The 22905-nt window shown below is 45.9% G+C and overlaps 1 protein-coding gene across 4 annotated transcripts in view; it reads left to right on the plus strand.

The window, feature by feature from the left end:
• The window catches only part of BSN (bassoon presynaptic cytomatrix protein), a 209604-nt gene that overhangs the window by 171940 nt on the left and 14759 nt on the right, over window positions 1-22905 (plus strand). For all 4 annotated transcript variants that reach the window (XM_079964382.1, XM_079964381.1, XM_079964384.1 and 1 more), the window contains exon 5: window positions 4749-11612. In XM_079964382.1, coding sequence (XP_079820508.1) covers window positions 4749-11612 — 6864 coding nt within the window. The remainder of the gene's footprint in view (window positions 1-4748; window positions 11613-22905) is intronic.

Genomic DNA, 22905 nt, shown 5'->3' on the forward strand with positions numbered 1-22905 from the left:
TTCAAAAATGTCTGGAGTGAATTTCAAGAGTCTTCTTAATAAATTAATGCAGAAAGCATGATTATTTTGGGGTGACATTATACTTTAACATCAACAACATAGGCTACTGTAACTGTAACAACATAGGCTTTTGTGTGGTAATCAGAAGCACATCACCAGGTGAGGTGGAGATGAAGGTGCCAAGATGGTGGGGAGGTCAGCATAGTGCAAACTCATTGGCAGAGCCAATGTGGTGCTCCTGCTGGTGCGTTTGCATCTACCCACTGCCTCCTCCTCCTCTGCCTCCAAATAAGCCACAGTGGGTCACCTGCCAGAAGCTTGTGTAGTGGCTCCACCCTAGCTGAAGTTTCTTCCAGTTGTAATGCTTTAGTCCAAATGCAAGAACTGCCTTTCTGGATCAGACCAAGCAGGACATGAAGGTGTTTGTTATTTGTCTCCAGCATCTTTCATAAGTGTACCTCCTATGCACAGAGAGGTTTCACCTATCACAGCACTGTTTGTTTGTGGGGCCAAGCACAGTAGGCCGGTGACCCTGCTGGGTGGTTTGTAATAGTAGAAATGATGACAAGACAAGAGTGTTTGTTTATGCACAGTGATTTAAGGCATGTTTTACAGAGAAGACCTTTCAGAGAGTCTTTTTCCTTCCTTCTGACCCTAGTGTAATGCCTTTGCAGCCTTAGGTTCAAACTACATGTTACACTCATATGTATGTAGCTGCATCCTAATATACCTCTTTATGTTTTAAAAACAGCTTTTGTGTGGGTGTGTGGCGGGGGTTATCCAGCAAAACCCAGTAGGAGTCAAAATGGCTACCTGTGAATAACATTTGCACCTGTGAAGTCAGTGTCTGTTCCTTTTTAATAGCATTCGCTATTGGGTAATAATAGGGGTTACCGAGATCTAGCAGAGTTTAGCAGAGAGAATGAAAGTGCGAGCAGAGGAGGTGGAGTGTTAGGTGCCACCTGCACAGTGTGAGGCTAATTGTGAGATGCTCCAGAGAAAAAACAAAGGTGAAATTGAGTGCTTGAGGGATAAGTGAAAAGCTCTTGCTAGCAGAAGAAGCAGAAAGGTGGAAAGAAGGAAGAGAGTGCAGAGGGCAAGGCCCCAATACTCAGCATCAGAATGTCATTTTGAAGTTTCCTCTTTCCCCTCTCCTGGCTCCTCCCAGGATGGACGGCAAAGATACTTCCCAGAGGACTTTACAGCAAGCTGGTGTTTCTGCTGTTCTTTATACAGACTCTCTTTGCTTCTGTTTTTAATCAGTTGTTCACATTGACTAATTTCAGTTTACTACAGTTGAAGGATCTGCCTTCTCAGCCCCCCTGAACTGCAAGTAAGCATTAGCCTAGATGACATTTAACACTAATTTGGTTAGGGCTTTGTAGGAATCTCCAGTTATGCAATACCAATCCTGCTGCCAATGCTTTGATTGGGGTATTGATTAAAAACAAACTTTTATTTGTGCCACTGTCCCTTGCCTCAATCTCTTGGGCTTTCTGCAAAATTGTTAACCCCTGAAATTAAACTCCACAGAGCGGTTGCTGCCTCCAGAGACACTGATTAGCTGGTCTTTTGTCCTCTCTTGTTATTTTGTCACCTGGTCTTGGCATCTGAAGTGCAGGAATTAAGATCTTCAGCCTCTTGCTATTCGGGGCATGAATAAAATTCCCTTCTTGATCTCAAATTCTAATTATAAGTTCCACAAGTTCTGTGTGAAGATTTAAAATATTCACTGCTGTATGTGGGATTTCAGTCACCATAAACTTTACTGGAGCCCTGGGAATAAACATAACGCTTAGCTGAACTGCAGCAACATTTCTGAAATGCCCTTTTCGACGCATTTTTGCTGTAAGGAATTTGTAGAAAAGAATGGAGGTGGAGTTTGTGCCACACAATCACAATGCCTTCTTTATCAAACAAAGACAAATGTCCATCAGGTATTTGCATGGGTGGAACACAAGGTGGAGCAAGACTGCAAAGGAGCAGAAGGGTAAGTGTTTTTTGGGGGGGAAGAATATGGAGCAGGATCCTCACTTCTGCTCTATTTATAGAGGCTGGCAGCCTGCAGGAAGCTGCTGAATTACTGGGGCAGAAGAGGCTCATTATATTTTATCCTAGGCATGAGCAAAGAAACCCTTAAGAGAGAGTGAGCAAAGGTGGGTGGTGTGAAAGGAAGAGGAAAGCTAATATTGAGTGATGCATATTTTTAGTTTTGAAGAAGCCTACTTTTCCAGCTCTTTGGGCAAATGTTTTGTTTGGTTTTGGGAGGAGGTGTCAGATCATGACTGGCTTGTGGCAGCTTTTGCCAAACACCTATTAAAAAAAACCTAACTCTGTAGTTGCTTGAAAAAAGTATATTGCTTCCAAATTACTCTAATTCTTTGGCATAAGAAGCTTCAGACTGCCTGCAGTTAGTCAGGATTGTCAAATCTTGTCCTGATTATATCAAGGCCCCATTGCCCAAATGCTCTGCACCCTATCCATGAGAATTACATCCTTTTTTAAAAAAACAACACCAAAAACCTCCTCTGAAAAGTTTTGAATGCAATTTCCCTTTTACCCATTTTATGGAGAACGGTTGAAATAAATGCAGGAGAAATTGTAATCACAGGACTAGAACCAACAATGGCAGCTTAATTTATTTGCTGCACCAAGAAATTAACAGTGTTGTTAACAGTGCCACATCACTTTATAGTATATTAAAGATATTTAAATACTCTAATAGCCATTCTTCCACACCAGAGAATAATGGTCTTTTGAAAACTGGCTGTCAAGTTTGGGATTTCTTTTTTTACAAGTAATATTCTTGACAATTAATCTTCCAGCCCACATTTTCAGAGGTATACACCAAGCAAATATTTGAACAAATAGAGCTGAAATAGAGCTGTACACACAAATTGGGTAGTTGCTGGGGCCACGAACAATGGTGTTCCAAACTTCCCTGCAAATGTTCACCAATCTGCAGATTTGTACATGAAAAGTAGTCAACTTAGGCATTAATTTTGAAAATAGTGCTTATTAACAACTGTTAGCCATGATAGCTATATGGAAACTCCATGTTCAGAGGTCCTGTACCTCTGAGGACCAGGTGCTGAGGCCATTACAATCATACCTGACTTGTGAGCTTTCAGAGGGCCTTCCTGGCTGTTGTTGGTAATATATTACTGGACTAGATAAACCTTGACCTGGTCCAGCAAGGTAATTCTTGCAGTCTTAACTTGTAGGATTTCAAGGTTTGTGCTCCTTCTTATTGCAAAAGGAACACTTATATTTTCACTAGACTTCAGGCTACAAAAAAATGCTAGAGCATACAACTTTGGAGCCAACCAGCCTTGGGCAAACCAGATGGTCCTTTTTAAAAGGAAAGGAACCAGCCAATAAGACACTGTCATCTTAGCCCCTGGGTTGACAACAAGAGAGCACAGATTTACAAAACTGCAGAGCCAGCTATTTGCATTTTACAAATGTTTTGTTTGTTCCTAGGGACTTGCTGAAATCCAGACCTGTCAGAAGCAAACAGATGCAGTAAAGCTTAGCATGTTGAAGACTTGCGCTACACTTAGACATAATTTAATTTTTAAAGAAATATCTAAGTGTATAACATGAAAAAATAAAGATTTTTTTTTTAAGAAAGAGATGTAAATTGATCATAATCAGTGCTGTTTTTCTAGAAAAAGAGGTGCTGGAACTCACCATGCCCACCTGAGAGGTTTTGGAACTGAGTTCTGGCGAGTTCTGGCTGGGGGAAAAGCCCTGATCATAGTTAATGAATGACAATCAGAGCAATCAGGATAATTCTGATTTTGTTAACACAGAGTTGAGGGGAATCACATTTCCTAGCAGCAAAATGTTTCAATTTGGGTTCTGGGAAAATATATTGTTTCTCAAAACCAGAAATGCTTCCTGGAAGAATGACATCTGCAACAAATGACTAAGAGCTGTTCATTTATTAGATTTAAATGGATTGCGTGAAAGGTCCTGTCCGTCTTGCTTTACTGTCATGAACTTGGCAAGAAGGAATTTTTAAATAAATGCATCATGCAATGATACTTCTTTCATGTTAATTTGCAAGGGTGCCAGATTTTTGTTTCTAAACTTGATGGCTTTGCTTACATTCTTTGACATCTGAGTATTGAGAGATAGGGTGGGGTGCAAGCTTAAAAAGAAATTACCAGTACTTCAGAAGGTCAGCGGTTCGAATCCCCGTGATGGGGTGAGCTCCCGTTGCTTGGTCCCTGCTCCTGCCAACCTAACAGTTTGAAAGCACGTCAAAGTACAAGTAGATAAATAGGTACCGCTCCGGCGGGAAGGTAAACGGCGTTTCCATGCGCTGCTCTGGTTCGCCAGAAGTGGCTTAGTCATGCTGGCCATATGACCTGGAAGCTGTACGCCGGCTCCCTCGGCCAATAAAGCGAGATGAGCGCCGCAACCCCAGAGTCGGTCACGACTGGACCTAATGGTCAGGGGTCCCTTTACCTTTTTACTTGCTTATGACTCCTGAGTTTAGGAGCCCTTCCCTTCTTAATTTTTAAAATTATTATTAAAGTGAGGGATAACACTTTTGTTACTTGCTAAATTGTGGCTATTGTAGGTGTTTTTTTTCAAATTTTGAGGGTTTTATGTCCCTTCATGATGTCCAAGTTAATTATAGCTCAGGATTTCTGCAAGCCTGTGTGATAAACTGGGTTGTGCTCATAAAAGTCTCTTTTAATGGCATCTAATGGAATTTGTTTTCTCTTCTTTTGTAGGAATCCAGTAAGCCTTATCCACCAGACCTGTCTCGTAGCCCTCAAAGCTTGAGTGACACTGGCTACTCATCTGATGGCATATCCAGTTCCCAGAGTGAGATCACGGGCTTAGTGCAGCAAGAAGGAGAACAACTAAACGAAACCGGAATTGTAGAGCCGAGCCCTCCAAGTCCTTCGGAACTCACTAAGCTGGAAAGCAGTATGCGGCCCCTACTGGAGTCCAAGGGGCTGGCTCAGGAGCCAACAGACAAAGGTAAAACATACCACGAATTACGAGAGGAGCAGAGGGAAAGGCAGAGGCCACGGTCCCTTTCTATCACCCCGGAAGCCTTTGATTCTGATGAGGAGCTAGAAGATATAATGGAAGAAGATGAAGACTCTCTAGAATGGGAGAACCAGAAGGAGCAGAGGGACAGCATGGAATCTTCAGATGACTTCGGCAGCAAGCTACGCCACGACTACGTGGAGGACAGCAGCGAAGGAGAGTTCTCCATCGTACCAACAAGGCAGAAAAGCAAAGAACCTGCAATGACTGACGAAGAGTTCATGAGAAGGCAGCTCCTAGAGATGAGCGCAGAGGAAGATAACCTGGAGGAGGAGGAAGAATACGATCGTGTAAAATATAGTGTTGCAAAAAACGGGCACAAGCCTGACTCGGAGAAAAGCAGGGAGGCCGCCTTATCTAAGAGACGCCTGCCTCACAGCTCTGGCAGCATATATGAGGAGGAAAGAAAAGAGCTGGAAAGTACTGAGGGGGAAGACATGGCTGCATCTCAGGGAGGTTTGCGGCGTTTCAAAACCATTGAGTTAAACAGCACTAACAACTATGGCAGAGACATGGAGATCAGCCAAGAGGCAGACATCAGCCTGGACAGAGAACCTGAACTGGAGATGGAAAGCCTGACGGGATCCCCAGAAGACAGGTCAAGAGGTGAATATTCTTCCACCTTGCCAGCAACAACACCCAGTTACACATCAGGAACCTCCCCCACCTCCATCTCTTCCCTGGAGGAGGACAGCGATAGCAGCCCTAGTCGCAGGCAGAGGCTGGAGGAGGTCAAGCAGCAGAGGAAAGCCCGGCATCGCTCCCACGGACCTCTGCTGCCAACCATAGAAGATTCCTCCGAGGAAGAAGAGCTGCGGGAGGAAGAGGAGCTCTTGCGAGAACAGGAAAAAATGCGAGAGGTAGAACAGCAGCGCATCCGAAGCACGGCTCGGAAAACAAAGAGAGATAAAGAAGAGCTGAGGGCACAGAGGAGGAGGGAAAGGTCTAAAACGCCACCCAGCAATCTGTCTCCCATTGAAGATGCATCACCCACCGAGGAACTGCGTCAGGCTGCAGAGATGGAGGAACTGCACAGATCTTCCTGTTCGGAATATTCTCCCTCCATTGACTCCGAGGCAGAGGGGTTTGATGTCATTGCCTCCAAGCTGTACAAGTCTGGCAGTGAGTACAACCTCCCAACATTTATGTCCCTCTATTCTCCAACAGAAAAAACTGCTGGCTCTGGTTACCCCTCCAACAAGCCCCTGAAAAGTGCGGAAGAAGCTTATGAAGAGATGATGAGGAAGGCAGAAATGTTTCAAAAGCAGCAACCATCCCAGCAAAGCGTCTCCTACAGCAACACCTTCCAGCAAGTAGGCTATCGTGGTTCAGAAGGCCAAAATAATTTCGAATACCAATACATAGACGACTACAGCTATGATGGCCGGAATTTAGACTCCTCTCAAGCAGACTATCAAAACGAACTTTCCAAATCTGGGGCAGTTTATGAAGAAATCCTTCAGACATCACAGAATATCTCCAGGATGCATCAATCCTCTTCTCTGGATTTGACCCTTGAACAGGAAGTAAAGAAGAAAGGGAGAGAAGATGCTTATCAAGAAAAGCAGTTTCTGAATGCAGAGAGTGCTTATGAAAGTGGCCCACTCACTCCTGGGACAAGCCCAACCCAGTTGTCTGCTCCTGTCTCCTTTTCCTCCGCTGAAAGCAGCGCAGGCAGAATAATCCCTGATGTTCGAGTCACTCAACATTTCGCAAAGGAGAGTCAGGAGCAGCCAAAGCTTCATAGCTCACCCACAGCACCTAGTTCAGTTTCAAAGAGTGTAACAACGCCCTACACATATGCTAAAGGAACTAGCACCGTCACCACTGTTGTTTCCAGTCCTGCAAGTGCACCACGAATCTACAGCTCTCCGACTTCTCTGAGCGGCTCAGATGCACCATCCGTGTCCACTACTAGCCGAAGTTATACTCAAACAAAAGTAACAGCCAGCTATGGTTGTCAAACAGAAAATATTTCCAGGGTCAGAAGCGTTGCAGAGATTAGTGGGCCGTCAGCAAGAGAGAAACTCCAAAGCATGACTGACAAGTCCACTGCACCCATGTCGACACCTAAAACATATTCCTACTTCAAAAGCTCAAGCCCACCACTTTCCCCTTCTTCTCCTACTCAGAGCCCCACTCATTCTGTTCCTAGAGCTGGGGTGCCACCCAGTTCAGGGATGGGGGTTAAATCAACTGCAGAGTTTTCCACCCAAACCCATAGCCCGGTTCTCGCCTACGATGCCCCCACAGCTACCGCTATGTCAACCTCTTCTCCAATGGTAGCTCAAGGAACACAGACTCCCTACCGATCGAGTTCCCCTCGCCTTGCTCGGCAACAATCATCACAAGAATCTCCCTTTATGGTCATCACATTAGCAGCGGATGCAGCCATTCAGACCAAGCCAATTGGCGTAAGTTCCTCCATTTCACCAGCCTCCTCTCCAACTCGGCAAGGCCGCCAGCATAGCTACAGTCAGACAGTAATCCATGCAGCACAACTCCAACAAGAGCAGCTGCAGTCCACTTACACGAAGACCCAATCAGCTCTCGAAAGAGCCTCTGCTCCTAGTGCTGCAATGCAGAAAGTGCAAACAACTGCTGCTGACAGCATGCCTGGTGTGTATAGCTGGGGAACGCTGCCTGCAGAGAACATTTCTTTGTGTCGGATATCATCAATACCTGGGACATCCAGAGTAGAACCTGGACCCAGAGCAGTTGGTAGTAATATTGTGGACCTGCGGACTGCAATAAAGTCAGCTCCAATCATTATAACAGACCAAGGGATGGATCTCACATCCCTAGCTACGGAGAGCAGAAAATACTGCCTCACTATGGACCAGTCACCAAGTCGGCAGTCTAGCACCATCCAACCCTTAATTATCAACCTTAATGCCCAGGAACAGCCCCATGCTATCATAAGCACAGCCACCACAGTCAGCATCACTGTTGCATCTTCCATGCTTGTGTCTCAGCCAAAGCATCCTGCGGTCTATGGAGACCCTTTCCAGAACAGAGTGGACTTTGGTCAAGGGACAGGGAGTCCTGTCTGCCTGACACACATTAAGCAGGTAGAACAAGCAGTTCAGACTGGTACTTACAGAGGAGTTGGTAGCGGCACCGGAATTTCTGCTTCTGCGGGCCGTCCAGAAGCCGCAGGTCCACAGCAAGCGAAATTTGCAAGATACAATTTGCCCAACCAGATGACATCCTTGATGAAAAAAGATGCCCTGATCAGTCAGACCAACAATGCACAGAATATTGTGAGTGCCATTCCCAGACCGTTTCCTCAGGACCAAAGTTCAGAGGTGTATAGAGGGATCCCAGTGGAACTGAAAACTCAGACACCCCCAGTCACCATTGGGACTAAGAAATCCCAGGTTATGATGGTGCAGATGGATGATATTGCAGCAGGCCCTGTCACCAAACTTATCAAAGAGGAACCTCCTCCCAATGCCTTGGATCTCACAGGGATGAAGCCTGAAAGTCAAATAGCATGCTGTGACGTAGTGTACAAATTTCCCTTTGGAGGCAGCTGCACTGGGGCTTTTAACCCTTCTTCCAAGGTGCCAGAGAAAAATGTTGGGGATGCAGCAAGCGCTGACAAACCTAGTGGCCAGTACTATGGCGGCAGAGAACAGGAAGTGGCAGAGGCATATCCTTATCGAGAACAAGCAGCACCAGGGCCTAATCCGTACGAGGAGCACAGATTCTACCATCATGGCCTGTTTGGGAGACTGTATTCCTCAATGTCAGATACAAACCTTTCTGAAATGGGCTTGAACTATTACCCAGTTAAGGGAGGGCAGCCCTTCAACACTCCTGCTGGGGATTCCGCTGTGGATCTGACAACCATGAAACCTCCGTACAGCCATAGCTTCACCGAAGGAGGCTACATGGGGCACGGAATGCAGTACGGCTCTTTCTCTGACCTCAGGCAGCCCAGTGACTTGCTGAGCCATTCCTACCCAATGCGGAGATATAGCTCGGCCTCCAATATCTACTCTGACTACAGGTATTCGCTAAGAGGGGACCTGGCAAATTTCCAGGAAGCTAGCCTGGCTCATTATAGCGCCACAACAGCTCGCGAAATCAGCCGAATGTGTGCAGCACTCAACTCTATGGACCAGTACGGTGGCCGGCATACAAACAGCTCAGATCTTCTCCAATATGGACAGTATGGGCCAGGAGGGGGCGGAGGCATCTCGGCCCAGCAGGGTGCGATGAAATCAAACATGATGTACAAGCCAAATTTCCCAGAGTCTGGCCAAGGCTATGGAAACCTAGCCCAGTACAACCTCTCCAGACTTGGAGCTGTCAGACAGGGACTCCCTTCCACAGCCACCGTACGAGCTGCTGATGGCATGATTTATTCAACCATCAACACACCAATCGCATCAACTCTCCCCATCACTACCCAGCCAGCTTCTGTGCTGCGCCCCATGCTCCGAGGCCTATATAGACCCTATGCCCCAGGCAGTATCACAGCTGTCCCTCTGGCCAGCTTGACCAGAGTGCCTCTAGTTGCTCCCAGGATCCCCCTTGCATCCCAAGGTCTGTATCGTTATCCAGTGCCCAGCAGACTCCCAGCGGCTCCCACATCTTCAGTAATGGAAACACCAATGTATTTGGGGAAGCCTGTTAGCACCACTGCAGCCAGCACTGCTGCCAGTAGCGTAAGCCCAGCACCAGTTTCCAAGCCCTCGGCTCCGACTGCTGTCCCCTTGCAAAGGCCTGAGCAGAAAGGCAGAGAGGAGGCTGCTGCAGTGACTTCTGGGGTGCAGAGTACTGTCAGGGATGCCAGCCAAGGACAGCAGCAGCAGCAGCAACAGCAGCAGCAGCAGCCACCACCACCGCCACCTCCACCACCACCACCACCACCACCAACCCAGAAACAAGCCGAAGCTACCCAGCCCAGCATTGCCAGCAAAGCAGCCACAGAAAGGGAAGAAAAGGAGAAGGAGGAAGAGAGGCAGAGGAAGCAGCAGGAGCACATCCTCCAGATTGAAAGGGAGAGAGTCGAGCTAGAGAAACTGAGGCAGATGAGGCTGCATGAGGAGCTGGAGCGGGAGCGAGTGGAGTTACAGAGGCACAGAGAGAAGGAGCAGCTGCTGATGCACAGGGAGATCCAGGAGCTGCAGTCCATAAAGCACCAGGTCCTGCAACAGCAGCAGGAGGAGCGCCAAGTCCAGTTTGTGCTGCAGCGGGAGCAGCTGGCCCAGCAGCGCTTGCAGCTGGAGCAGATCCAGCAATTGCAGCAGCAGCTGCAGCACCAACTGGAGGAGCAGAAGAGGCAAAAGAGCAGCTTCCCTCCCGTCTGTGACCCTTCGGGGAGGCTCCCTCCCCAAGCCGCGTCAGAGATCACCATAGAAATGCAGCGGACCCTTGCTCAAAATGGGCAATACTGGCCACCCATGAACCAAGCATTTATAGCTACTGCGGCCCCAGGGCAAGACGGGCAAGGGCAGCCTCGCTACCCTGGACTCCAGAGGCCTCTCACCAACTCAGCCTCTGAAATGTCCCTGCAGACGGAAGACCAGTGGGAAGCCGGTCGGGGGATCAAGAAGAGGAACTCCATGCCGCGTCTCCGGGATGCTTATGACAAGGAGCCAGGCCACGAGCCATATGTTGCCGTGAAGAAGATCACAGACAGCAGTGTGCAGACGGATGAGGAAGATGGGGAGGAGCGCTTCTATGCATCCCGCCGCCGGCGGACCCGGCGCAGCACCGACTGCAGTGTGCAGACGGACGAGGAAGACAACGGCGAGTGGGAGCAGCCCGTGCGGCGCCGGCGCTCCCGCTTTTCGCGGCACTCAGACTCCAACGCAGAAAGCAAGCCAGACTCTTCGGCCAAAGGCACGGCTAGCATAGCGATCCAGACCATCAGTGACTGCTCTGTTCAAACCGAACCTGACCAGCTCCACCGAGTGTCCCCTTCCATCCACATCACCACCCCTGACCCCAAGGTGGAGATCGTGAAATACATCTCTGCCCCCGAGAAGACCCAGCGAGGAGAGAGCCTGGCTTGCCAGACGGAGCCGGAAGCGCAGCCACAGCCAGGCATCGTGATCCCCCAGCTCACTGTGCCTACGACGATTACGCCTTACTCCTCCAACATCCAGATCGTAAGCACAGGCCCCCTGGATCCCCATTCGGTCCGACAGCAGGCCTTGGGGAAGAAGAAGCCCGACCCACTTGAAATTGGCTACCAATCCCACCTGCCGACAGATTCCTTGTCTCAGCTGGTGTCCCGTCAGCCTCCCAAGTCCCCCCAAGTGCTCTACTCCCCAGTCTCGCCCCTGTCCCCACATCGGCTGCTAGAGTCTTCCTTCACAACCAGCGAGAGGCTCAACAAGGCCCACGTGACCCCGCAGAAGCACTTCACAGCCGACACCACCCAGCGCCAGCAGACCCTACCTCGTCCCATCAAAACCATGCAGCGGTCCTTATCTGACCCCAAGCCCATCAGCCCAACATCCGAGGAGTCTGCAAAAGACAGGTTCTCCTTGTATCAGCACGCGTTGCTTCCTGGTAGCCAGGTAAGATTGCCGCTTGTCTGATAAGTAAGAGGAGTCTGATGATATTTCTGCTTTTCTTTTTAAAGGCCCCCGCTTATCACGTAATCACTGTATGCAGCAGGAATGAAGGAGAGCTGCTTTAAAGTCCCCGTGAAGATAAGACACAACAGGCTTATTGGTCACAGCAGGTCCCTCACTCTCCATGTTAAGCTTGTTTTGCAACTTTCTTCACAGACATGCAAGTCAAATGCATGATGCTCTTAATCATGCTCCTCTCCTTCAAGCAGAGTGCCCACATTTTTAAACCCAAAAAATTGCTAAAATAAAATAAAACCATGAAGACACTGAAAATAATTATAAAATTGCTTTAAGGATTGGTGAGGTAGTGGACATTGACCAGTAAGTACCCACTGCAGCCAGGGGCATAGGAAGGGGGGGGGCGGTCCGCCCCGGATCTCATCCCTGACAAGGGTATCAAAATCCCCCCTGGGCAGATCACCACTATGCCGACCGCCCCCCTGGGCGGATCGCTGCTGTGCAAATCTGCCCCCCAGGTGGATTGCCGCCATGCCACTCGCCCCTGGGTGCACGGCATGGGTCCGGGTCCCCAAGCAACTAGCTCTGCCGCTGACTGCAGCCTGCTTTCACTTGACATGCTGAAAATTTCCAGAACCACTTTTTCAGAGTTCATTTCAAGACATTGAAAGGTATATGCATTTTCTATACAGCAAAGGCACTTCCAAACCACCTTCACTATACTTAAAATGATTCCTCTGTCTTAACCTTTAAGAAATGTATTCCCTCTTACTGGATGTTAATGTGTGGTTTGTATATAAGGCATGAATATATACAAAGTCCAGGCTATCTGAAAAACTGTATTCCCTCATACGAACCTTCCAGGTTCTGAGATCTTTGGGTGAGGCCCTTCTCTTGGTCCTGCCACCCTCATAGTTATGCTTGGTGGGTATGCGAGAGAGGGCCTTGGGTAATCCCTCCCTGGAGAAGTTATTATGCCTCCCTCCATGTTGTCCTTCCACTGGCAAGTGAATACCTTCTTATTCCAACAGGCTTTTGGGAACTGTCAGCTTTTAATGAAAGGGCAGGTGCTGTTTTTATTATAATTAGCTGTATGTTTTTAATAGATCTCTGATAGATGGATGGGTAGATAGATATTTAGTTTCATTAATGTTTAATTGGTTTTAAATTATTGTATTTTTTTCTATGCTTTTGGCTGTTCTTATTTTGTCCGTATTGAGTCCCTGTCAGGGAAATAGACAGAGTATGAATACATTTATTATTATTATAATACCCCACAGAGTGAAAGAATCCACTGCTACTCCTTATGTTCCCAGTATGGTATCAGATACTAGAACATCTTCAGGCAATCTACAGACATCTTAAAGAGGGGACCATCACATCTCACTCAAAACAACATTGCAGATTGACATCCTGGTCTTCAGGAGCAAAGTCTAGCTTTGAATTGCACAGCATCCTTACTGAATTTGTGCAAGAAATACATAATGAACTCCATTCCTAACATATTTTGTATATAAAGTCTTGTGCTTTTATTATACTTCTCAGCTTTTCCTACCTACCAACTGCAGCAATTCTTCTCATATAGGATTGCATTATATCTACCCTCTTACAGCAGTCTCTTTTGCTTCGTCTTTAATATATGTTTGATACACTGTGGTGTGGTTCAGTATCAGCAAGATACTGAACACACCCAAGTCCAAAATAGCAAGTGCTCCCTTTTCTGCATCCTAAAAACCCATGCAAGCGGAGAAGCTGTGTGTTCTCTCTTGTGCCATCTAGTGGCAATAAAGAAAAATAGCCTTTTGTGCTTTGGGAAAAACATGTTGTTAGCTGCTAAGGAACTCCTACGTGGCATCTCAGAGGAACTTTCCCTTCATTAGTACATATGAAAACAAGACATCCATGTGGGAATTGTCATGAGATCTTTCGCTTTAGTACCTGCCAGGACAGCTGCGCAAGGGAAAATCGTATCACATTCCCTAAAATGTCCATCAACTCACCTTCGTCAGTCATATCCTTTTCTACACAGACATAAGAAATCTATATTTTGGAAAGCAGATAAATTGCAATGGAAAGGTGCTTCCAGACATTGGGGGGGGGGCTTAATCTAGGAGCATTCTAATTTTCTGGCTCTAGCAGGCTGTACATCTGTATTCTTGCTCTGTCAAGCTATTGTGGTAGGCAACACAGGTTTTCCAGTCTTAGCATTACAGTTTGCAGCTGTAAGAAACCGGTACAAGTGCTAATAAATGTTTTCTATTGCAAAGTTGTCCCAGTCAATAAACCTGCTGTTATGTTTTGAACTAATTGCAGTTTTTAAACGACCTTCAAGTGCAGCCCCCAGTACAGCACATTGCAGTAGTTTAAAAAAAGACTGTGCCAAAATCAAGAACAACTATCTCTGGCTTAGCTTTGTCTCTCTGAGACCACTTGGGCCACTATGGATAAGACTAAATCTAATAGCATCCCCAGACTACAGGCCTGATTCTTAAGGGGGAGTGCAACCCCATCCAGAACAGGGAACATAGCATCTCCCATGGCAGACAGACTAGAATACTATACATACCACACCCCAAATTTATGGGTGACTTCGCTCAGATGTTAACAGCACAGAATGGAACCTGGCAGAACACCAGAGACAGAGCTGCAGTCCCCAGCACCACCTTCTGAAATAGTATGGAAAAAAGTCCCCCAATCTTGACTTCAGACAGCCTTTCCAGAAACATACCATGATTGATTATATTGATAGCTGCTGAGAGGCCCAGGAAAATTGACAGGGTTTTGCAGTATCCCAACCCTACACCCAGCAGAGTTCATTCCTCAGGACAACCAATGCTATTTCAATGACAAAACCAGGTCAGAAAAAGGATTCGGGTGGGTCCAAAGAATTTGTGTCATCCAAGAATGTCTGCAGTTGCACTTAAGCAGCTTTCCCCTAATGGGAATGTTTGTGACCAGCTAACAGGGGGGGGGGGGAGTCTTGTGGAGACAAAGGAGCCTTCTTAGGGAATGACCATGTGACCATTGTCTTCAAGGTAATCAGGATTGCACACACACCCCTCTTTTCATGGAACATTTATCACTTCCTGGAGCCAACTGGTCAAACCCTCTCCTGCTTGATATAGTAAGCAAGATGGTCGTACCTAACGGGTAACTGGCTCTGGTCCTTGTCTCAGCAATTGAAAGTCATTTCATAAAAAAGGAATAGATGGCACTCTGGATGTATTCATTGCAGATCTACAAGAATGCAGAGTGCAGGTTGCCACAGATGCAAGCAATTTTAGTAGATGAGTGATAACAGACATCCAAGAACTTATCCCATCAACTTATGTCCCAGTACCTCCATTTTCTCCCTCTCCTGCATGCTTTAGACTCAGACAGTGTCATTTTGAAACACCAGCTGTATTTACTTGGCTTTTTGGTCTGTAAGTTTGAGTGTTGCATATATCTGAGCAGACACTGAACAGGTCAAAGAGATATTAGTTGGGGACTTTTGGCCTGTGAATCTAATTAGGCCTGCCAGACCATTTTGGCCAAGCCATGCCCACCTGCCCAGCACCTGATGTCATATATATCACATCAGGTGTGGGGCAGATAAAAGCGCAGTGGGGGTTTGCAAGGCACATTGAAGCACCAGCTGTTAGGTGGTTGTTGGGGCTTCAAATCACCACCTAGGGATCTCTACAAGCATCAACAATCAACTGGTTGAGGGTGCCTGAAGTGCACAGCCAACAATCAGCTGATAGTTGGGAATCCAAAGCACATCTCTTACAAGCAGCAGGGATTGGCTGCACTAGGGAAGTCCCTATTGGGAAATCCATAGTGCAGTTGAGGAGGCTAGAGGAAACAGCTTGGATTCAAAATGCTGGAGGAAGCACTAAAAAATGAGGATTTATCCCTCTGCAAAGAAAGTGGTTTGGATTCAGAGTCCTTCATCCAGCTCTTTGAATCCAATTTATTTCTTCTGGAGAGAGAGAAATGTTCAGCTTTCAATCTTTCTCTTTCTCTCTCCAGAAGAAACAGCTTGATAAACTTAGGGCTTACATGCTAATTCCTACATGCTTCCCATGTAGGGATTTTGTAGTGTTTGAAGTGCCCTGCAATAGTCATGAAAAGCATTTGACAGTTACACTTCTGGAATGACAACTCTCCAGAATAGGCTTGCATATATGTCAGCCATGAGTTGTATTTGGATTTTTAAGGTGTTTTCTTGCCTGATTTGAAGATATTGCCTCAGTGTGTGAACTGATCATGATGCTCTTGGGCAAATTCTACTGATGAAATGAGTGCTGTTTACATTTTTGATGCAGCATAACGTGTTAATATATTCCTCCCTTGTCAGTCTTTGGGAGGTGTCCCTCAGTGCAACTGGAGGATTGCCTAAAGCAATGATATCAAAGTTTTGCCATTATTTCTCCATGTCTACTCTGCACACCTCTCTGCATATCCAGTATTCCATGCTGTAGAATAACCTGTTCTGCAGGAGAATTTCCCCAGCAGGTAGACTTGGACATTTCCATTTGATTAACATTCCAACAATGAATATTTTAAAAGGCTGGACTTGGATTACAGCCTTGGTGTGTGCACATACACAGTCATTTACAGATGCACTCTCAGTGCATCTACCTGTACACAGTGCTAATATCTTCAGTTTCTTGATTAACAGGCTGGGACCCAGGTTGACAAAAAGCCCCCATTCCCTGAACACCCACTCTCCAGCCCACTTAGCAAAAGATGGAGCCCTCCTGGGTGACAAAAAATAGCTGAAGGCTGTATTACATAACGGTTGCTTTAATTTTGGCATTTCCCTAGAACACTAGCACTAATTGCAGCATCAGTAAGGGCACAATAGCTGGGTTAGACGAAGGGTCCCTCTAGTCTATCATCCTGTTAGATGCTTCTAGGAGACCCGCCTGCAGCCTCCCCCATTGCTTCCTCCCTCTGCCCCCAGGAACTGGTATTCAGAGGTTCCATTTATTTACCATGACTGATAGCTGTTGATAGCCTTATCCTCCGTAAACCTGTCTAATCCTCTTTTAAAGTCATCACAACATCTTGTGGCAACAAATTCCATAAGCTCATTACATGCTGTTTGAAAAAGTACTTTCTTTTGTCTGTCCTGAATCTTATCACCAATTAATGTAAATAGTGACCCTGAATTCTAGTTAGGAAGGGGGAGGGATCTCTTTTTTTAGTTATTTTCTCTAGACCATTCAAAATGTTTTTCTCCAGTACAACTTCCACAATATCCCTCTTGTTCACCTGTAAAAGCCTCAACTGCTTTAACCTTTCATGGTAGAGAAGGTGCTATACACTCATCATTGTGTGCCCTCTTTCAGCATTTGCTCCAGCTCTACAATATTCTTTACATATTCAAATACGGTTGTATTATAGCTTTGTACCAAGCCATTACAATACTGACCACTTTATTATTTAGAATCTTATAAACAATCCTTTATATGAAATTTGTTTTTATCACTGATGCCTCACAATGAAGTGATGTTTTCCACCCGGCATATATGTGGGTGGAATTTTTTCTCTCGGTGTTTATCACTTTTCCATTTTCAGTTAACCTAACTTGCTATTTTGTTTTGCCCATTCACTCAGTTTGCGGACACCCTTCAGGATAGGAGTAGGGACTCTGTCAAGAGTTCAACTGTGAGGGAGAGGTCAGCTTGGCCAGCACACTCCCCGCAGGAAATGCACTAGGGAAGTACCACCCAGCAGGACTGAACTCTCTTCTCATCAGCTGATGAGAGGGGTGTTAAATCCTGCTGCTTTGACTGTATACCAGTTCCCTGTGGGGACCTGGTGTGCACAGCCAATGCAGAATTCAACCTCGCCCATCAGCTGATTGGCAGGTGGAAGTGCTTTGGGGAAAATTGGAGGTCAAATTGGACCCCCTGGTAGGCCAAGATTGGCCTGTCGGCTGTAGGATCCCTTTCCCTGCTTAAGGAGCTCTTCTCATTCTACATCAAGCCCCATTCTGATTGATATCATCCAAAAACTTGGCCACCTTACGACTTACTCCTTGACCTGATGTAAATAAGTTAAATCACATTGGTTCCTATACATATCCTTGAGGGACTCCACTGCTTACTTCTGTCCGTTGTGAATACTGTCAATTTGTTTATTCCTGTCTTATGATGCCTCTTTTTTAACCAATTATCATGAGAGGACCCTGAACAAAGGTTAGACTAATAGATTTGTAATTTCCTGATTTTCTGCCAGCTTTAAAAAGTTGATACAGTATTATTTTAAGGAAATCAGTTTTAATGACAAAGGTCATATTTTAATTGGATGATCAACGATTTCATATTGGGTGTGTGGCATCTGGTGACTTTTTTGTGGTCAATTAGCCATAGACCTTCATCTCTTGCCATCTCTAATGAATACTAGTTCCTGTATCTTCCACATTGAATTCATCCAGCTTCTCAGTAATCTTCCTATTCTCATTCAGCAATTCTTTCACACCACTTTTGTCTTAACAGTCTGACAGTTCCCCAGGCTAGTTTCCTCATTCTAAAGGATCAAAATAAAGCTGTATAGTTTTGAACAATATCTCCCTCAAATTTTATTCACTTGGTTTATTGTCATTTTACATTTATTTTACCAGAGTTTAAGCTCTTTTTGTTTTCCCAATTTGGACAAGGCATCCATTTTCTAAAAGAAGGCTTCTTCCTTTTACTGTTTCCTTGAAGTCTGCTCATTAACTAGGTGGGCATCTTCCTGGCTTTGTTTATTCCTTTCTAATCTGCTGTATAGATTTTATCTGAGCTTCTAGTACAGTATGTTTCATTAGCTTCTAAGTGTTCTGAAGACATCTGACTCTCCCTTTCAACTTCCTTTTAACTAATCCCCTCATTTATTAGGTTTCTTCCGTCAATAACATTATGATTGGCATTCTGGTATTCTGACACTATTCTCATCCTGCTTTTGCCTTCAGGCTTTACACTTGGGACTTCAAGTACTGCAGGATAGTTATTTATTGTTTGATGAACAGCTTGTGTTTGTTAGCTGACAGAATAAAAGATTAGTACCTCTCTGTGTATCAGCTACTAGCTGAGGATGCATAGTGGTAGTGATGTGTAAAATGTTCATGATCTTCAATATTTTCATGCAAAAACCGTCATTTCAAAGGGTCCACAACTTCCCCTTTATTTCCATTTCAAGATTATTTTCATGCTTCTTCCACAGCTCTCCCCCACCACCTCCACTTCAGCTCAGCACTACATGATGTACTTTAATAGGTTAGACACACATGAGAGATGACACATTTTACAAATGATGCAGACTCAAACTCTTGGCAGATTCATTTGACTCCTCCACGCTGTCATTTATCCTGGGTCACTACTGAAATTCTGTTGATTTCACCAGCACTAGAGACCTACCTCTACAGTATAAACACTTCTGATTGACATATGCACTGAGAATGTGTGGAACTCACCTAGGTATAGTGTGCTACTGTTTAGGCGACTACAAATTGTATGCAGTAAAAAAGGGAGAAATTTTCCCATTCTTCAGTGTGTGGCTTCAAAGCTGCGGCCTGTTTTATGTGCTGTTCACTTCTTCTTGGAGCTGCTACTGCAGGATCTGCCGCAGTTGTCTCTCCTTCTCTATTGACATCCTGCAGCTGAGGAGTGAGAGAAATCCCTGAAAATCAGCTGCTTTGACAGGCCAAGATAGACTAGGGTCCAAGAGTGTTCCTTGTCAGCTCTAGAATCTGGAAGAACCAGCTGATACCCACTGATACTTGCTGCCCAAATTTCAGCGGCAGTTGCTGCTGGAGCTGTTGCATGGCTTTTAAAAGACAATTACCTAAGATGATGTAGGAATCCAAATGCTGCTTGTCGTGAGCCCTGTTGCTGCAAAATGGACTGTTGAGACATGTCCTCCCAATGCAGGAGTTCAAGGTAGAAGGCTAAATATGGCTGCATTGTAAGTGCACTGTAAGTATCACAAGCTACCAGTGCATTGAATAGTAGAGAGCAGTGGAACTATGTAAGCCTCTCTTCCTTTCTCACAATTTTTCCTTTCCTTCTCATTCTCTGTATCCCTTGTTTCCTCTCTGCTTCCTTTCTCTAAGGGAGTCAAAATACTGATTAAAAGTGCAATACTTCTAGATGGTTCAGGATATAAAGGAATCACGGGTTAATACCTGCCTTGAAAATCTCAAAACATTGCAAGGCCACGTTAGCCTGATATATACTGAAACTTTATGAAGATCAAGTTATGTCTGGTGCCTGTACAAAGATTTTTGGGAGATCAACAGGTTGGTGAGATCCCAGAAAAATCAAAGTGAGGATCTATTTACTCTTTTGTTTCCCCTGCAATGAAGGGTGACTGCTGAATGCAATAGAGAAGCAAGAAAGTGTGCTTTTGCGAAACTGCACCATTCCTCCAGGGCGCAAGTCACCAACCTTTTTGGACTAGTGGGCACATTATGAAATTTCAGAGAGTTCCAGGTCTCAAAATGACTGCCATGAAGGCAGGGGTGCCATAACACAAAATTAGATGCCCACCACTGACAACCTTATTCTTGCCATGGAAAGTCAGCTACATTCTGCTGGTCCTGATTATGGAGATCCAACTCTGACAGATGCTGTTGCTCTCTAATAACAACAAGGAGCATTCCCCAGGAAAAAGCAAAAATATACTAGGTAGCCACACCACTCTCATTTTACAGAAATCACTTAGAAGTTACCTGCAAATCTTACCCCTAACTTTCTTTCTAAGAAGGCTAGAGACATTTGCCCAGGGACACCACTGGTGACCTAGGGCTAGCAAGCCCTGTGTGGGAAAGCATCTCTCATTTTTCAGCAATGAGAAACGAAAACTGACTGCTATGAAAATACTCATGAAATGATCTCTGACTGCCCAAAAGCTAATTAATATTTCTGCTCATCAGAATGTCTTCATGTCAGACAGATGACATTTTGCCTGCAAGGCATCCTTGCCCTCTCTGCTTGGCCCAATGGAAACCTGCAGGCTGCATGGCCCTTAGAGACCAATCAGAGATACTGATTCCAAGAGATACTCCTCCAAGATCTACATGATAGCTGTCTCTTTCTAGTGCCCTATTGATCCTGTATAGTCATTTCAAAATATGTTACTTGCATGACCTCAGATACTCTAACACTGCAAAACATTGTTCTCTAACAATGTTAGGGTCTCATATGTCCACTGGTTATGTAAGATCTGCCAAGGTGGCAAGACCTTTGGGGAGATTTCCTTCCACCTGGATTTTACATACTGTTTGACTTGGGCTTTTGCAAATGCAAGACCACAAAAAAAACCCAATAAGAAAAAATCTCAGGATCATTTGAACTTCAAAGACAATGGATTTACACCTTCAGACTAAATAAGGTTGCCTTTCCCAGACAGACAAATTTTGCATTATTAGAAACTTGCATTGCCTGCAAAAGCAGAAATCTTCCCAAGTTAATCTAAGCAGAGATTTTTATTTTGACTTTTAATTTTTTTTAAAAAAAAATCTGTGAACCAGACAGAGTTGATTTTGTTCTGGCTCATTAGAGAAAAATATTCAAGCTGATTCCTGCATCTTTCAGAACTCATTTCCTCAATGTCAGTAACTGTGGTGATTCATATAGTATAATATTACCATTAACATCATTATTCAATTTAGCCTTTCCAATATTAAGAAGCAGTCCCCCACACACCTACCCCAAATCATGAGAATTTGTATACAGTATATTTTAGTTGTACATTTTAGTTTTGAAGATAACCACCCAAAGGCTTCCTGAATTGGACATTCTCAGTGGGTGTTTTTTGGGGGGAGGGGATAAAGGAATGAGGCGCCTCTACTCATATATTGATAAAAGTGTTGTGGGTGCCAGCACAAAATGGCTGCCATGTGCTGCAAATGAATAAATAAAAAGAAGTGCTGGTACTCTATATCCAGTGAGTACTTTAGCAGAAAGAGCCATGGACATGCTAATCTAGGGCGTTGCCAAATTTCAAAACCTCCATAGAAATACAATTTCCTTAACCTAATTTAATTTAATTTAATGTAATGGAGAGGGTGAATCATCATTAAGCAGAATCATTACCATATTGGCCCGAATATAAGCCGCACCCGAACAATGGCATCGCAAGGTGGGGGCAGGGGGGGCGGTGTGCCCCGTGTTCCATGTCTGGGGGGGTGTGACAAGAAGGCACCCTGTGGGGTGCTTGCCCTGCCCGGCCCAGGCGTGTCAGCACGAGCAGCCATCGCGCCGCCGCAGCCAAATGTGGAGGATCCTCTGCTCATGGCTGCAGCCATGAGCAGAGGATCCCACCACCGTCCATACGGCTCTTGGGCGGCGACGGCAAACTGCTACATACAACGCATGCGCAGTGTCGCACGCATGCGCTGTGTGTAGCGACGCTGCACGTGTTCTGTACATAGTGGTTTGCCACTGGTGCCGCTGGAGCGCTGTATGGACGCGGTGGGATCCCTAACGCCGCCAGTAGGAGTTGCTTACAGCGAGCTGGGGGCCCCACTCCCAGCCTCCCTCCCTCCCCGGCTCGCCATAAGCAGCTACTGCTTTGCTGCTTTACAGCGAGCTGGGGGGGGAGGGGGGGCGGATGGGAGCCGCGGCTCCTGAGAGGACAAGCTGCGCAGCACCCTGGCAAAGCAGCATAGCTCCCCCCCTTCCCCCAATGGCTCGGGGTACTTGGGAGTCGCGGGAGTGGGGACGCAGAGGAGTAGGGAGCGGGGGTGGACCACCCCAGGTTTCATCACTGAGGAGGTGACATTTGGTGCCTGCCCGTGACTCCAAAGCCTACCCCTAGCTGTTGATGTGGGGGGGGGGGTGACAAAAAAAATTCCACACCAGGTACCACCTGGGCTTGCTACGCCTCTGCACCCGAATATAAGTCATTCCCTTAAAATTCCACAGGCACTCACACCCATTCCATTTTACCATATGTCTGTTTCAGTTTTTGTAAGGTTGTGAATTTAGGCCACACTTTAACTTAACTTTTCACGGTTGGAATTTGAAAGAAAAAACCTGCGGCTTGTATTTGGGCCAATATGGTACATAGAATCATTGAGGATTCTGTGTCAGAGATGGGCTGGAGCATGACAGCTGGGGGAATGTGTGGGAAAAGGAGGCAGGTGGTAGTGGGGAAGATCCCTCAGAAGGGGCCAGTGATTTGTGAGGTTCTGAGGAGATCGAGGGGAGTCAGGAGGAAGAAACCGGGGAGTCAGAGACGGAGGGGAAAGAAGGAAGGAAAAGCTGGAAGAGGTCTCAGAAGCTGACCATTGACATCCCCC

Source organism: Podarcis cretensis (assembly GCF_951804945.1).
Source record: "Podarcis cretensis genome assembly, chromosome: 2".
Lineage (NCBI taxonomy): Eukaryota > Metazoa > Chordata > Lepidosauria > Squamata > Lacertidae > Podarcis > Podarcis cretensis.